The sequence below is a fragment of the Garra rufa genome, chromosome 20 (genome assembly GCF_049309525.1).
Source record: "Garra rufa chromosome 20, GarRuf1.0, whole genome shotgun sequence".
Taxonomy (NCBI): Eukaryota; Metazoa; Chordata; class Actinopteri; order Cypriniformes; family Cyprinidae; genus Garra; species Garra rufa.
This window is the reverse complement of record NC_133380.1, coordinates 35837784-35855432: the sequence shown is the minus strand read 5'-3', so window position 1 is coordinate 35855432 and position 17649 is coordinate 35837784. Positions and strand designations below refer to the sequence as shown.

Here is a 17649-nt window from a genome sequence, read left to right as displayed (position 1 = left end):
TACAAAAACAAATGGTAGAAATGGCATGCAATCTTAAACTATATTTACTTACTAATCTCTTAATTAATTTGTGCAAAAAATACGGCCCTGCAAAAACTTCATCTAACCAGGTCAAAAAAAAAAATCTTGTTTACAGCTAAAATGTATTTTTGATCTTGTTTTGAGACATAAACTAAGCAAGAGAAGAGGTTATATTATTAATCTTATTTTGAGTATATTTGTCTTATTTTGAGAATTCTTAGCAAATTCTTGTTTCACTGGCACATTATTTCACTTAAGAAGCTTTAGACTAACCTAACCCTTAAAATACTTGATTTTAGTCGAAAATTTCTTAACTTAAGTGAAATAATCTACCAATGAAAAAAGACAAATCACACTTGGTAAGAATTCTAAAAATAAGGCATATATACTCAATATAAGATTAATAATCTACTCTTGCTTAGTATATAAGTAACAAGTTTAAAAATACCTTTTTAGCAGGAAACAAGATTTTTTGACTTGATTAGATGGAGTTTTTGCAGTGTGCACAAAAACGGTTTAATTAAATATTTCTTCTGCCTTCATGTTAATGCAGTGGCATGTTTATATCGTGTTTTATAGCTAACTGTAAAAACTGCAATAGTTTTATTTCATTGAGGGATAGATAAAAATGTAGCAACCTGAAATTACATTTGCTAAAGTCAGATTACCTAGGAAATAACACTAATTATCCTCCTCTCATGCCGAGTTTCAATGCACTTGTCTGGGGAACTTCCCCCTGTTCCTGCACCTGTCCCTCATCTCTATGTCCCTGTGCTGCTGCGGCCGCAGCCTCCTCCTTCACACCCTTTTCTTTCTCTATTACCAACACCTGCAGTATCCATGTTCTTTCTCCCACATGCACTTGTAAACGGTTTGAGTGACAAGCATTGACGAGTGAGCTTGCCTTGCGCATCTTTGGGCTTGTAAGCGCATTGTTGCCACCTATCGATCTTGACATAGAACAACAGTAAATTATGAGCAAAAAAAAAGAAGAAGAAAAAACTGTGACGGCTGCACAGAGGCCAACGGCCGTCCTGTTGCAGCGGCCGTTCTGGTATTCTCCCGAACTTCCAGACGGCCAGTCCGCCACTGCATACAGTGTATTTTTGGATATTGCTACAACTATACCCGGTCGACTTCCTTTCAGTAAAAGACCTTTTGAGGTATTACAGGAAAATGCAACCATAAACTCTAACAATTTTTTTTTTTTTTTTTTAATAAAAAAGGGGCTACCCTTGGGTTGATGCTGACACACTTCCTTGAGCTTTTGAGGTTGAACCACTTAGCGATATCATCATCAATGCTGGCATGAAAGACGTGACTTTTTATCACAGTGCCTGTAATCACACAAGCAGGTCAAGCAGCCAGCTAAATCGTCTTTAATATGGACTTGCTTTGTATTATCCTAATTTAGTAAGTTGGCAGGACAAGATGAAAAACAGACATATCTCAAAACAGACTGGCTTCACTTGTTCATGAGCTGTAAGCTCAACCGAACACACACACATAGGCATAACGTCTATGTGGCAGTGGATCCCCAGTAGCAGGGTTGGATACCTGGAATCTACAGTAACATCATTTAATATGATTGAAATAATGACCTGAAACAACATCATAACAGGAGGTAGGGAGTATACTCAAGGTGCTCCTCAGGTATTTCCCGATGACTTAATAAAAACACAGACAGACTTTCAGCAGGATAAAGCCAAAAACATCCACAGTGCTGCAGAATACAAACCAAACGTGTGGCAGAGTTGAAAATGGCTTGAGAGAGGTGAATTCAGAAGACTTGGTAAAAGTCTTACACTATTAAAAATAAAGATCCTTTATTGGCATCACTTGGCATCAATTAAAACCTTGAACATCCATTCAACCTTTCAAATGTAGAAAAGGTTCTTTACTGTCAAAAGGGTTCTTTGGATTTTTAAAATCTTCTTCAAAGTGGTTCTTTTAGGAACTGTTCACTGAAAGGTTCTTTGGGGAACCAAAAATGGTTCTTCTGCATCACTGCAAAAACACCCTTTTGGAACCTTTATTTTTAAGAGTATATATGGTGTTTGAAGGTCTTGTTGAAGTCTAGAAACCCAATGTTTGACCACGTTCTATTTTAAATCTGAGAATTATGATTTCTATAAATCCATGCCATGCAATTTTATTTAGAGGAGACTCTAAAATTTTAATATAAAAACTAATATTTACTTACTTCTTACATGCTGCAAACTGTTCGTCTCCCCTGTTACACTATTAATCTCTTCGGCTAGGATGTACAGTCAAGCCTGAAATTATTCATACCCCTAGCAAATTCTGACTTAAAGTTACTTTTATTCAACCAGCAAGTTTTTTTTTTTTTTTTTGATCGGAAATGACACAGGCTTCTCCCAAAAGATAATAAGACGATGTACAAGAGGCATCATTGTGGAAAAAAATATTACTCATCTTTTACTTCATACCCTTCTCATTAATCAATAGAAAAGCCTTTATTGGCTATTACAGCAATCAAACGCTTCCTATAATTGCTGACCAGCTTTTTACATGTCTCCACTGGTATTTTTGCCCATTCATCTTTAGCGATGAGCTCCAACTCTTTCAGGTTGGAGGGTCTCCTTGCCATCACCCTGATCTTTAACTCCACAGATTCTCAATTGGATTTAAGTCAGGACTCTGGCTGGGCCATTGCAAAACGTTAATGTTTTTGTCTGCTAACCATTTCTTCACCACTTTTGCTGTGTGTTTTGGGTCGTTGTCGTGCTGAAATGTCCACTGGTGGCCCAAGGCCAAGTTTCTCTGCAGACTGCCTGATGTTGATGTTGTTCTTGAGAATTTTGATGTATTGCTCCTTTTTTATGGTGCCATTTGTGGCACCATAAAAAAGCATATGGTGCCCCCCCAAAACATTAGGTTCCCACAACCATGTTTGACAGTGGGGATGGTGTTCTTAGGGTTGAAGGCTTCTCCCTTTTTATGCCAAATGAAGGCTACATCATTGTGGCCAAACAAATCAATTTTTGTTTCATCTGACCATAAAACAGAAGAAACACAGAATCAGGGTAATTAGGATGCTTTAGAACAGCTTGGACTATTTGGAATGGTATAGAACTTTGGATTTTCCCATAGACTGTGACAGTTTGCAAAGGGTATGAATAACTTTGGACAAGTCACTGTTTGTTCAAATGTAAATAAAAGCTGAGAAATATTTTTTTCCACAATGACGCCTCTTGTACATCATCTTATTATCTTTTGGGAGAAGCCTGTGTCATTTCTGGTCAAAAAAAAAACTTTTGAGTAAAAGTAAATCAGAATTTGGGGCTTGACTGTATGATTAATTATTCTTTTTGTCTTTATTATATTTGGGTCTTTCCTTGTTGCCTTTTGTGTCCCCAGTAAACTTCATGATATTATTGCCTTAAGATTTTAAAAACATAAATTTGAAAGTTGTATTTGACATAAATAACACCTTTTGAATTTTAAGCATATTTAAGTTGTTTTTTTAAATAATTCTAAACATTTTACAGCAAAAATCACAATTTTTCTGTCCCCCAGGCCTGTGTCCGCCATTTTGATGATGAATACAACAGTTAATATGTGTGATTTTCTTTATTTTTTTTCTTTATTTTTTTTTTTCATGCTGTTTGGTATAACAGTAATAGTATATATATATATATATATATATATATATATATATATATATATATATATATACTTTTTCAAATATTAAACCATTTTTTAAAAAGACAATAAAGGTTTTTAGCTTGTCCTTCAAAATATTGTCCACCCTGCTATATTTGACTACTGGCCCTTTAAATGACAATTGGAAAATGAAATCTACTGGCTGACATCATTTATTTGAAGGGAAAACAACCGGGGAATGTGAGTGAGAGCCTGTGATTTGTTAATTGTTTGTTTTTACTTACTATCTTTCCAATCTGATGTGGTCAACCTTTAACATGTCCACCCTGTTAAGGGGAATATGAAAAAAAGTAAATAGAAATTCTTATTTGTTAAAGTAGCATTAAAAAAAAACACTCAATTCTTTATTTGACAGATCTTCTGTGTTAGTATTTTTTTTTTTGCACAGATATAGTGTAATGCAGGGGTGCCCAACCCTGTTCCTTGAGATTTATCTGCCTGCAGGTTTTAGTTCCAGCCCTGCTCCAACACAGCTGTCTGTAATTTTTAAGTGCTACCTAAGATATTAATTATCTGGTTCAGGTGTGTTTGATCAGGGTTGGAGCTGAACTTTGTAGGATGGTAAATCTCCAGGAACAAGGTTGGGCACCCCTGGTGTAATGGCTGATATTAGGTCAAAATGTCCACCCTATTCAGTCAGAAAACCTAACAAGGTGGAAACATTTAGGCCACATTCACACTGCAAGTTTCAGGAGTGACAACCGCATTTAAATGCAGGAGTGAGTCCCGTAAATTATAGTTCCATGTGTCAGTAGCAGTCACTCCCGCATTTGTACCCATCGAAACATTTAGCCATTCGGTATCTGCCATTTTTTTGGCTAAAAACTATTTTTGTCCAGTGATTTTAACTAAACTACCGCTCACAGACAGTTAATAGCTGTTGAATGCGGTTGTCACTCCCATATTTTAGTGAATTATGTGTGCACAGAACACGATTAAGGAGTAAAAGGTCAACTGACAACCAAATTTAGCTGCAGTGTGTACGTGGCCTATGTCCCCAGGCCTGTGTCTGCCATTTAGATGATGAATACAACACTAAATATGAGTGATTTATTCACATTGTTTGGTATATCAGTAATAGTTTTCTCTAATGTATATATACTTTTCAAGTATTAAACCATTTTTTTTTTAAATAATAAAGGTTTTTAGCTTGTCCTTCAAAATATTGTCCACCCTGTTATATTTGACTACTGGCCCTTTAAATGAAAATTGGAAAAAGAAAATTACATCATATCTACTGGCTGACATCATTTGGAGGGAAAACAACTGGGGAAGGTGAGTGAGAGCCTGTGATTTGTTAATTGTCTGTTTTTACTTATTTTATCTTTCCGATCTGATGTGGTCAACTTCAACATGTCCACCCTGTTAAGGGGAATATGAAAAAAGTAAATAGAAATTCTTAGTAGAATAAAAAAAAAAACATTCAATTATTTATTTGACAGACCTGTTTTTTTTTTTTTTTTTTTTTTTTTTTTTTGTTCAGATATACTGTAATTTCTGAATTTAGGTCAAAATGTGGGTGGACACATTTAGTAAATGGATCCCTAAATTTATATACCTAAGGTTGACCAAAATTATTTTTCACATGTTTTACATCTCCCTATCATAATTCCACAAGAACTGTTTTTTTTTTTAATGTGACAGGGTGGACATGTTGAAGTTGTCTACATCAAATTGGAAAGATAAAACAAGTAAAAACAAACAGTTAACAAAACAGTACTCACTCACGGGTTGTTTTCCCTTCAATTAGATGATGTCAGCCATTTGATATGATGTAATTTCCTTTTTCCAAATTTCATTTAAAGGACCAGTAGTCGAATATAACAGGGTGGACAATATTTTGAGGGAAAAGCTAAAAACAACTATTTTTTTTTTTTTAATTAATTTAATACTTGGAAAATATATGTACATTAGAAAAAAAATCTTTATTAATTGAGACAATGACATTTTATTTTTTATTTTGATCGAATATATTTTTACTTAAGCAATGAGCATTGTCAGAAACACTAGCAAATTATGTTAGTTTGTTTATATCTTAATCTTTTTTTTCTTCAGAATCCTGAGAGAATCATGATCTCCAAAATTTTTTTTTTAAATCGTGATTTTCCATTTATCTAGAATCATGCAGCTTTAGTTTACATGTTTATTATTGAATTATCATTAAAATAAAAGCTTAAACACCTATATTTTTATTTGTATTTTGTGTTTAATAAAATACTATTTTTCACTATATATATTTAAAAAAAGTCTCGTCTCGTTTTCATGAACCCAGTCTCGTGTACCCCTATTGGATACCTATTTTATGAATTTTCTGGTACGTCATAAGTTGTATTATTTCTATGAGGCATATTTGAAGGTTTTGCACCATATATCTATGGTTTAGCATGCCATGAAGCTCACAAGAATAGACTTGTGGAGGTGCGCAAAGAGAACCAGAGAATACAGGAAGCTCAGGAAGAGGTGGTTGTATGAAAAAATGAACTACACTACATCTCAGCTGTTTCTGTTTAAATTAGTTTAGTGTTTTTGAGCTCTGTCTTCTGTGTGCTGTTGTCAGGAGTGTTTAAGAGAGAGAGGAAAATGTCAAGAAAGAAGAGGAGAAACTAAAGAACTTTATCCATCTTTATCTTCCTGTAACAGTGGGAGCGGCCATTTGTAAATGTTATGGGTCTGGCTTCCGGTCTCATCCACATCCAGCTATTTTTAGCTGTTCAAAACAGCTCGTTTTGCTGCTTGATATTGCAAATTGTTGTGTTTTACTTCTTTTATAGTCTAAAAAAAAATATAATTTATATAAGTTTGTTTAAATTAAATATGATTCATATTTTATACTTTATACTTATCGTTTATAACTTAGTGACTGTGTTAGGTTCTAAGATAAACACTTAATCATTATTAGTGAATTAGGTGTACCAAACAGTCATTAAGGTGACCATATTCTGAAAATGAAAACCGGTGACAATATATATTTTGTCTGTATTTGTTTTATTTTTTCTATATAGTAATATAATTTAAAAAATAGCTATATAATTAAGTCATTCCTTTGATTCAGTATCAGTCCTCCAAAATTTCTAAAGTGGTGGTTCACCAAAAATAATTGTTCAAAGCTTTTCACAATACTTTGGTATGCCCATTATAATGAATAAAAATAATTATTGCATTTTAATATTTTTAGCATAAAATAATGTCCTATACATGTCTTAAACCAAGCATTTTGTCATGTTCCTGAGGCACTTCACTGAGTTTGTACTTAGAAAATTATGAACAAAATGTGCATATTGTCTGATTTTTGATCACAGTTATGTCACTCAGTCTGAACTCAACTCCACTAAGCATTCTATGCCTGTAATAATTTAGACTCTACTCTTATGTGACATTATTTACCAGAAATTACATCATTCAGGTCTCTTTAATAGTGGTGCAGAAAATGGTTAGTAGTATCCTACTTTTAAAAAAGTGTGAAAATAGTCATGGATTCAGCACCAAAATCATGATAACTCATATTTGTGTTATAAATAGAATTTTTATGTCCACTTAAATTTGACAAGCATCCTACATCACAAACTGTTCCCACATTAGCAGCAGAAAGACAATGTTGGGCATGCATATGTTGACCCAGAAATAGGGCAACAATACGAGAGAGAAACAAAACCAAAAATTTGTATTGAGGGCAATCTATCTCTTCAAATGTGTTACAGACTTCAACCCCATCACACCTTGTCAACTTAATATTTTTGGAAAAATATAGGGAAGACAATTAAGAATAAACTAGTGAATTACTATTTCACATGTTAAGGACTAAAACAATAAAATTGTAATTTTAGTTAAACTACTAAATTAAAAATATTTTTTATTTTTTTGTACTTTTAGCTTAAGTCCTGTAAAAATGTGAAAATGTTACATTTGTTATCATTAAATTGTTATCGGGGGCATATGAGCAACAGGTATATGTTTGTTTTATAACAAGTTTTGTGTAAAATCCTTTTTAAACCAATCCCATTTACTGTCTAAATCTGGAAGAAAAAAAAAGGAGATAGCAAAATATGATTTTTTGGAGGTTTGATGTGTGCATAATTATGTGATGTATTTAGAAAATGAATTTTGAAATATTACTGAATCACAGACAGGAATGACCAAATTATCTTTGACCAATATTAGCTTTTAAATGCTCACTGCGCCCTCTAGTGTAGCAAAACAGAATACTAGACTGCTATTAGCTTCTGAGCAGAGTGAACTTTTTAAAAAAAATATTTCTGCTATATTTTGCTTTGTATTAGGGCTGGGCGGTATACCTTTTCATACCGAATACCGGTGTTTTTTTTTTTTTTATGATATTCATTTTTCATATACCCCAATACCGGTGAGTGTGTGCGTACAAAGCGCTGGGAACACGTATGTTGACGCAAACAGAAACCGCAGCTTGCACGTGCTTGTCTGAAGCAACACATCTGAGGTGTGGACGTATTTCAGTATATCTGAGAAAGACCCAGGGTTAGCGATTTGCAAAACTTGTAATGCCGAAATTTCAAGAGGGGGTGTGTCTGCAGTGATGAGAGCAGAGATCGGCGCATTGTGCGCAGACAGATGCAGCTTTCAGTGAGAGAAAAACAATCGCTTTACGTTGGTGTTACGTCGCAATATTTTAAAGATATGTCTTTTCTATATACTGTATTTTTATTAATATTTATGTTTTAAAGCCAATGGATATCACACAAGCAACGTGGAAACTGATCAATATGTTAAAGTGAAAGTAAAAACTGACTTTCAGCATCTGATGTGCATTCTTTCAGACAATGAGAGACGATTATTTCTTGTGCCCCGAACATGGTGGGAAAAAAAATAAAAAAAGAAACGTATTTTGTGTAAGGTTTGTTTTTGAAAGTCTTAAATAAAGCTCTTAATTTTCATTGATGACTGCAGTGTTATTAGGGGGATATGAAAGTCATAATTATGATTTCAGGTGGTCTAAAATGTGGGGACTGAAAGACAAGAATTGCGATGAAACTTCAAAAGGCTATCCATTGAATAAATATGAGCGCTGCACGTTTCAAAATCATTTGTTGCGCTACTTTGTATACTACCATTCTGACAGCGCCTCCTGCTGGAAGAGAAACGCGTAGACTTGTAAATGTGAACTTGTGAAGAATGCACAATAAAGTGTTGTGTATTTTGACTGCAAATCATGAATTCTGATTTCTTCACCTCATTACAATTATGAGTGCCACTGTCACTTCTTTGTGAACAGCAGCATTTTGTGAGACCAATCAAACCTGGGTTAATACTAGTCCGGTCAATGTAAGCCAATATACTGCAGTAATTATTCTCTAATTTATTAGGAAATGTGGTTAACACCTAGTCATGCATGAAAAAATAATAATACCGTCATATACCGTGATACAGTATAATTTTGAAAAATACCGTGATATAAATTTTTGGTCATACCGCCCAGCTCTACTTTGTATAATCAGGGTGATCATTAAAAAAACATCAACAACAACAACAAAAAAGGAGCTTGCTGTTTCTAGTTTTGGACCGGGGGAACCCCCCCACCCCCAAGTTCATTAAGGTTCATAAAATTAACTTGAGACTGAGTAGTACCCCTCAGTTCGAATAGCCTACTGTTTGAGAATAAACACAAAAGTCTGAGTCTCGCTGTATCGCTCAGGCTGCACTGCAGTGTCTATTCACAGGCGCGATCCCACTACTGATCGACACGGGGGCTTTGACCTGCTCCGTCTACGACCTGGGCCGGTTCACCCCTCCCTAGACGACCTGGTGGTCCCGAGCTCCCCCAGGAGCACCATATCGATACCGAACTTAGTGCGGACACCCGATCGACATAGTCCACTGCAGCCCAGAACCCCTGAGCTCAAGCGATCCGCCAGCCTCAGCCTCCCAGTAGCTTGGATTACAGGCGCGCGCCACTGCACCCGACGAGAAACACGAGTATCAGCACTGATACTGAATCTAGTGCTCACTGCGCCCTCTAGTGTATAAAACGACAAATAGCTATTCCTACAACAAGAAACACCAAAGAAAAAAAAAATCCACATATTGTTTTTGTCAAATAGTGTTTACTGTGACGTATATTCTTTTAGTAATATCCAAAGATTGTTGGGGCTAATCCACTCATCTCAACTTCCTTAGGACTCTATCCCTCAGGTAGTCATATCATTAGACAATGAAAATCATAATTTCCCCCTAAAGCATCGAGTACGTTCAAAGTATTTTCCCCTATCAAGGGGTAAAAGACAAGGATGCCCTCTTAGCCCTCTTACTCTTTACTTTAACCATCAAGCCACTATCAATAGCATTAAGACGCTCACAGCATTTTCCTGGTATTAACAGTAGGGGCATAGAACATAGACTAGTATCCATATGCTGATGATATGCTGTTGTACCTTTCAGATACGGTTATAAGTTTTCCACAGGTAGTTAAGGGGAGACACTGCAGGCAAAAACACATTTTTTTCATGCACCTGTCAAGTTTGAGATTTTGGGCTTTTTGGTTTTTCATAAAGTGTTTTTTCAGACTAGTGGAAAGAAAACATCCAAAAGACACTGTTAAGCTTTTCTTTTTTAGCACTTTATCTATTTGTATCAATAGATTTCAATTACAATGCATATTTTTAAAGGCCGTTTTCTCAAAATGAGTTTTTTTCTCCTACACTGAGCCATAAATCTCCACTTCAGTAGCACTTACACACACACCAAAATTTACATTTTTATTCCTGTCTATATCCTGAAGGTTTTTACAGAGGCATTTATTCATATATAGTTTGCTTGATTATATACAAGATTTTATTCCCTAAAAAATTGTAAATATATATATATATTTTTATGCCTGTTCTAAGCATTTTCTGAATTATGGAGTGACAAAATGAGACATCAAAAATTCCCTCAAAAAACATTTGACTCTAATATAAAAAAAAATTAAACAAGAATTTTGAAACGGACTTCATCCAGTGTTTAGATTTTTGTACTAGAAATTAGCACATATTTCATTAAATAATGCTTCATTTACATATTTAAACCTAACATTTTAGAAAACTTGTAATACAAAAAATGTTTGCAATTTGCAAATGTAATCAATCTGGGTAAGGTGATAACTATTAGTTAATTTTTTACCCTATTTTCCTGCAGTGTCTCGCCTTAAGATAACTTTCTCAGGTTATAAATTACATTTTTGAAAAACAGTTTGTTTTCCCATGAACCATAGGGATCTCTATATTTCTAATAATTGTATACATTTTCAGTTGTCTTTATCAGGTTTTAAACATTTAGGGATAAATATCACACAAGGATGCCCTAACCTTTACAAAAAGAACTTTGCTCCTTTCATAGACAAGTTAAAACCGGACCTTAAAAAATTAAAGTTGCTGCTTCTCTCTCTTGCAGGTAGAATTAATTGTGTGAAAATGAACATTTTACCAAGGTTCTTGTACTTGTTTTAATGCCCAATCATAGTAAATACCCCCAAGATTTGGTTTCAATTTAGACAGTGTTTTGGTTTCAAAGACTTCTTCATAGCCAGCCCAATATACAAGAATCACCTATTCCTTCCAGCTTCAGTCAGTGGCAACAGTCGGCTTCTGTCAAATTCAGTGATCTTTTCATTGATGATGTTTTTGATGAACTCTCTCTTCAAAATACAATCTGCCAAGATCACACGCTTAGATATTTTCAAATACGTCATCCAATACAAAACCATTGTTCTACAGTTTTAGTTTAGGTGCAGTTTTAAATATTTCATTGAAAGGAGTAATTTATAATATAACATTTTATTCATAATAAAAATAACAATCTATAGACAAAATCCATGGAGAATGGTCAAAGGATTTGGGAGTGGATATTTCAGAGGAAACCTGGAACAATGCATTACTTAGAGTAAACAGAAAAACTTCCTGTACTCGCTTAGGTTTAATTTAGTTCAAGCAAACCACTTTTAGTTTCACTCTGGTTTAGTGATGTGATGCTGTTTTTGGAATTGGAGAAGATCAAATATTCTCTCAAAGAACCCACCAAACGTTTTTAATTCAGTATGGACTCCAATGATCTCATATTTTGAAAAGAGTGTAAATCTTTCCCCAAACCAAAATTAACAGTGAAACCAAAAAAGGCCTGTGCGCATTGAAAAGGATAACACAATCAGACACAATGGGCTAACAATGATGTCAAGTATTTCCTCATTGTTTAACATCAAAACTTTGAGATTTAGTTTTTCTATTTTGTTTTTGTTTTTGTTTATTAAGGTTTAGGTTTTGAGACAGTGGACACATCATACACATAAAGTCCATCATATTATTATTATTATTATTATTATTATTATTATTACTACTACTACCACTACTATTTTGTGTGCATGTGGCTCGCAGGATAAATTGAAACATATATGTGACCCTGGACCACAAAACCAGTCATATTTTTTTTAAAATTGAGATTAATACATTATCTGAAAGCTAAATAAATGCACTTTTCACTGTTGTATGGTTGTTAGGATAGGACAATGTTTGGTTGAGATACAACTATTTAAATATCTAGAATCTGAGGGTGCAAAAAAAAAAAAAAAAAAAAAAAAGAGAGAGAAAATAGCTTTTAAAGCTGTCCAAATTAAGTTTTTATTAATGCATATTACTGATCAAAAATTAAATTTTGATATATTTACAGTAGGACATTTACAAAATATCTTCATCAAACATGCTCTTAATATCCTATTTTTGGCATAAAAGAAAAATCGATGATTTTGATATATGCAATGTATTTTTTGGCTATTGCTACAAATATACCAGTGCTACTTACGACTGGTTTTGTGGTCCAGGGCCACATATATATATAAAAAAAAAAAGTAAAAAAAAAAACCGTTTTTTAAATATGTGACCCTTTTTTTACGTTTTACTGTGTTTCTAATCAAATAAAAGAACCTTTAAAAACATTAATTATTAATTAAACAAAAAACATTATTCCAAACTTTTGGCAACTTTTGACTAACATTTTTTGATTGCTTTTATTTTTGCAGTTATATGACTGAATTAATTACACTTTTCATCAACTCACAACCTCCCAGTATTGGAAAGCCTGTTGTATTGTATAGAAAATATTAGTTACATTAAATAAATGTGACTATAACCAGGAATAAAGTCCCATTCGTTTGGACGTTGTCTCGAGGACACGCCCACAATATGAATATACATACAGGCGCCACCCAGTGGAACCAAATATCTAAGGAACTGGATATATTGTAACACCGATAAACGCGATGGCGGCATCTGACATCCAGAAACAAACATACGACGTTATACACTGCCTATTCCAAAATGAATTAGATGTTGATATGTTGGAGACTGATGGTCCTGAAGATGGTAAGTGTTCGTCTGGAATCTCTGAGCATACTCGAGTCATTCTATGAAACGGTTATGAACATATGTGTAAACAATGACTTGACAGGCTAACACCTTGCATAAGCTGACTCATTAGATCCAAACCTGTGTCGAAACACATCGATTTTAGATGTAATATTCAAAACTACAATAAAATTTACCTAAAGGCGTTTTTTATATCAACCTCGTAATGTTTCTACCCCAGTTCGTTGTATATATATATACATATTTAAACGTCATAGCATGTTTTCCTGACAGATTTTTTTCCTACATACAACAAATATAATCACTAAATATAATGAATACGTAATATAGTGCATGTATTCATTAAAATCCACTTCTCTAGACTTTTATAGACCTTTAAGGGGAGACACTGCAGGCAAAAACAATGTTTTTTTTATGCACCTATCAAGTTTGAGATTTTGGGCTTTTTGTTTTTTCATAAAGTGTTTTTTCAGACTAGTGAAAAGAAAACATCCGAAAAACATGGTTAAGTGTTTCTTTAATAGCACTTTATCTATTTGTGTCAATAGATTTCAATTACAATGCATATTTTTAAAGGCTGTTTTCTCAAAATGATTTTTTACTTCTACACTGAGCCATAAATCTCCACTTCAGTAGCACTTACACACACCAAACTTTACATTTTTATTACTGTCTATATCCTGAAGGTTTTTACAGAGGGATTTTTTCATATATGATTTGCTTGATTTTATACAACATTTTATTCCCCCTTAAAATTGTAAAAATTATGGCATGACGAAATGAGATACCCAAAATTCGCTCTGTAAAAACTGCTGACTCTAATATGTCAGAAAAAATTCAACAAGAATTTCAGAACTGACTTAATTCAGTGTTTAGATTATTGTACTAGAAATGTATGCAAATTAGCACATATTTAATTAAATAATGCCCCAATTGCATATTTAAACCTAACATTTTAGAAAACTTGTAATACAAAAAATGTTTGCAATTATCAATGTAATCAATCAACTGGGTAAGTAAGGTAATAACTATTAGTTTTTTTTTTTACCCTATTCACCTGCAGTGTCTCGCCTTAAGGTTCAATGGCTTTTATGAGGTAATGCAACGTAGTTGAAATGCTGATTTAGTAATTGCACCTTATTAAAATGTACACAATTTAAAAAATGTACTATTAAATGTTTCCTCTTTTTTTCATTATAAAGCATATAAGTGCACAATGTCCTGATACATTATTTGAAGTCTCTCAGAAATTAATTCTAAGCTACTTGTTCAGCAGACTCATTTGACCCTGTAAAAATAGCATCTAAGCTTAGAGAACTGGGTGACGATTATGATGAGAAAGTGATCCAGCCATTGATGAAGAATGTACAGAAAGCTGCAGCCAACCAAGTGAGTCCAAATTGTCCTTCAAACACCAATCAACTAATCTGAAGAATGTTTGTGTCTCTTTGTGAGCATATTTTATCAGTGTTACTTTGTTCCTGTTCCACTCATAATTACAGGCAATTACTGTAAATGCCACTGTAAAGCAGAGCTGTCAATATTTTCCAGTTTCGTTTTCTTTCCTTGAAACTAGTAAAACTGAAACTTCTTGAGTAGCCACAAAATGTATGCAGTATTTCCTGTTTGTGTAGCATTTTTTCTTTAATTGCATGGTAACTACATGTTTGCATGGTAACCACTTGTTTTAACCACATGGGAATGTTTTATGTTTGACGTGTGGCCTCTGACACGTGTGTGTCCTCTAGGTGGTGACTGTATTCAGTGATAGCGTGGACAGCCTGTGTAAGATGTGGGTTGTGGAAAGAGCAGAAGTGAGCTCGGAGAAGCAGCTTCTCAAGGCCGCCATCACACTGGGACTCTTTATAAAGAAAAGCTGCCCTGACATGAACAATGTAGTCGAGGTTGCTATGATGGGATTCGTCAACAACCGTCTTACAAACTGGATCACTGAGCAAGGAGGCTGGGTAAGGACACTATTATCAGATTTGCTTTAACTGCTTCCTTTTGTAGAAAACGCAGAAGCAAATATTAAGAGATTTGGGTATGTCCTCAGCAGAGTTCAACGACCCATATAGAAGTCACTTTCAAACCAAGCAGCTGTTCTGTTGGTCAGCGTGGCAAATTGAGTGAAATCTGCATGGGGAACTTTTTTTGCCCTCGAGTTAGAGATAGTTCACCCCAAAATGAAAATTCTGTCATGAATTACTCACTCTAACGTCGTTCCGAGCACATTCATCTTCAAAACACAAATGAAGATATTTTTGATGAAATCCGAGAGCTTTCTGACTCTGCATAGATAGCAACACAACTAACACGTTCAAGGCCCTAGAAAGGTAGTAAGGACATTGATAAAATAGTCCTGCGAGAATAGTTTTTGTGCAAAAAGAAAACAAAATAACACATTTATTCAACAATTTTTTTCTTCGATGTACGTTTATGGCAGTACCACAACACATGCAGATGTCACCTGGACTATTTTAAGGGGCCGTTCACATGAAGCGTCTTTTGCGCGCGCAAGTTCGTTATTTCAAATGGAGACGCGCGGCTTGCGCGCGCATATTGGAAGCGACGCGGTGCGACGCGCTCGTTTTTTCCAGGCGCGTCCGCGCCGCATCGATTTAAAAACATCTCAACTTTTCAGAATGTCGCAAGCGCACCGCAGGTCATGTGACATGAACTAACCAATCAGCTTCCTCACGTTTTTCCGTTACATTGAAACCTCAGCAGAAACATGGAGGAGCAGCTCATCATTGTGGTCCAGGGATTTCTTGAACTTTATGATTTGTCAAGCCCCCATTATTTTGACGCTAATAGAAGAAACAATGCATGGAGACGCATATGCTTGGAGCTAGAGCGCAGCTGATGGTAGCTTAGAAATGGCAGACGCTTCCGGAGCGCAAGCGCCCGAGCGCTTTGTTGATAAGGAAGAAAGCGGCGCGCCTAGCGTTTTTAGGCGCGACATGTGAACGGCCCCTAACAATGTCCTTACTACCTTTCTGGGTCTTAAACGTGTCAGTTGCTGTCTATGCAGGGTCAGAAAGCTCTTGGATTTCATCAAAAATATCTTAATATGTGTTCAGAAGATGAACAAAGGTCTTATGGGTTTGGAACGACATGAGGGTGAGTAATTAATGACAAAATTTTCATTTTTGGGTGAACTACCCCTTTAATTTCCTAACCGAATTTTGTTTTTCACTATCAGCAATCATATAATCAATTATATATATATTAGGGCTGCACGATATTGGGAAAATATGCGATATGCGATATTGTTGTTGAATGTTGCGATAACGATATTTCTTGCAATATTTATTTTTAAAATTATTATTATTATTTTTATTATTATTGTCTATTTTTAATCATTTATATATGTAATGATCATACTAAAATAAACAGGTAAAAGATATTCTTCTGTCATCCGAATTAAATCTAACTTAATAGAAAATATGAGTACATCAACAAGATGTTTATTTTCTCTAGTAAAAGAGCCATTAAAATTGGAGATAACCACTGCATTTTTAAAGAATCTACAGTATAAATAACAAAAAATAAACTACCCAGTTCTTTCTTAGTCATTTAGAAAATTAATGCAGCCATAATCAAAGTAGGCTACTGTTTCAAGGTAAGGTAAGGTAAATGTTATTGTCCCTCGCAGGGAAATTTGTCTTGGGCCCATCACCCATGCTGCAATCAATTGACAGACAAACAAAAATAAAAATAAAATTTTACAGCTCCATACTATTCATCTATTCATGCTACAATAAGGAACTCTAAACCTCCTCCCAGAAGGCAACAACTCATATTCTGTGTACAAAATGTGTGTTGAATCACAAACAATCTTATTAGCTTGTCATAGAGTTGCCTTTTCATAGTCTACAGTGATGTCTGTTCTTTAACAATATTCAAAGTGCAAATAGAGATCGAATTTTTGAAGCATGATACAGTTATAGACAACTACAAAACTTAATATATAGCCCACATATTAATAACAGCCTAAATATGTTATATAGCCTAATTTGCGCGCATTGTGGGTTCGCTCTCTAAACACGGGGTATTAAAATTGTATTTGAATGCGCGTGCGCGTGTTACTTTTGGTTTCGTTTTAAAGACCGCGCGAAACTCTCAGCAGTGCATAGCGTCCATTCTACAATACAATAGATTACTTTAACAAAACCTTGTTTTGAAAGTGGCAGGACACAAACGGGATTTTGAAAAAAGCGTGTCCCCACAGTGGAAAGTATGCCTATGCGTGAGCGGTCCTCTGCAGCTGAGTTATCATTTTATTTGAATGTGTGCCACGTTGTAGGCGGCAGAATTGTATTTGACAGAATGTGCGCGCTCTAACACGAAATATAGATTGTGTGGACCGTTTTTTCCAGGCGCGGGAGCCAAGCTCCAGAGCGCTTTGGAAAGGAGAAAGCGGCGCGCCTAGCGTTTTCCACGCGTTTTTAGGCGCAACTTGTGAACGGCCCTTTATATGGTATGTTTAAGTTACTCTGTCTTTTGCAGACAGCAAGATGTAGGCTATAGGCTAGTTAACCTTAGCATAGCTTCCCGTCACTCATTATTTTTACGC

At 34.8% G+C, this 17649-nt stretch overlaps 1 protein-coding gene across 2 annotated transcripts; it reads left to right on the top strand.

Moving 5' to 3' along the window:
* Positions 1-12927: 12927 nt before the first annotated feature.
* Positions 12928-15281, top strand: LOC141293273 (bcl-2-like protein 15). 2 transcript variants are annotated; one of them, XM_073825302.1, is made up of 3 exons: positions 12928-13067; positions 14344-14459; positions 14819-15281. In XM_073825302.1, exons 1-3 carry the CDS (start codon positions 12965-12967, stop codon positions 15065-15067), a joined length of 468 nt encoding a protein of 155 aa, XP_073681403.1. In that variant the 5' UTR covers positions 12928-12964; the 3' UTR covers positions 15068-15281. The 2 variants fall into 2 exon arrangements, with proteins under 2 accessions (XP_073681403.1, XP_073681404.1); XM_073825303.1 differs by having other exon boundaries at positions 14347-14459; positions 14819-15272.
* The last annotated feature ends 2368 nt before the right edge of the window (positions 15282-17649 follow it).

Excerpts from the sequence above, each read along its gene's own strand:
- LOC141293273 (XM_073825302.1), top strand. The coding sequence starts at position 12,965 with ATGGCGGCATCTGACATCCAGAAACAAACATACGACGTTATACACTGC. Across the intron at positions 13,068-14,343 it reads GACTGATGGTCCTGAAGATG|CAGACTCATTTGACCCTGTA; the intron begins GTAAGTGTTCGT and ends CTACTTGTTCAG. Across the intron at positions 14,460-14,818 it reads AGAAAGCTGCAGCCAACCAA|GTGGTGACTGTATTCAGTGA; the intron begins GTGAGTCCAAAT and ends TGTGTCCTCTAG.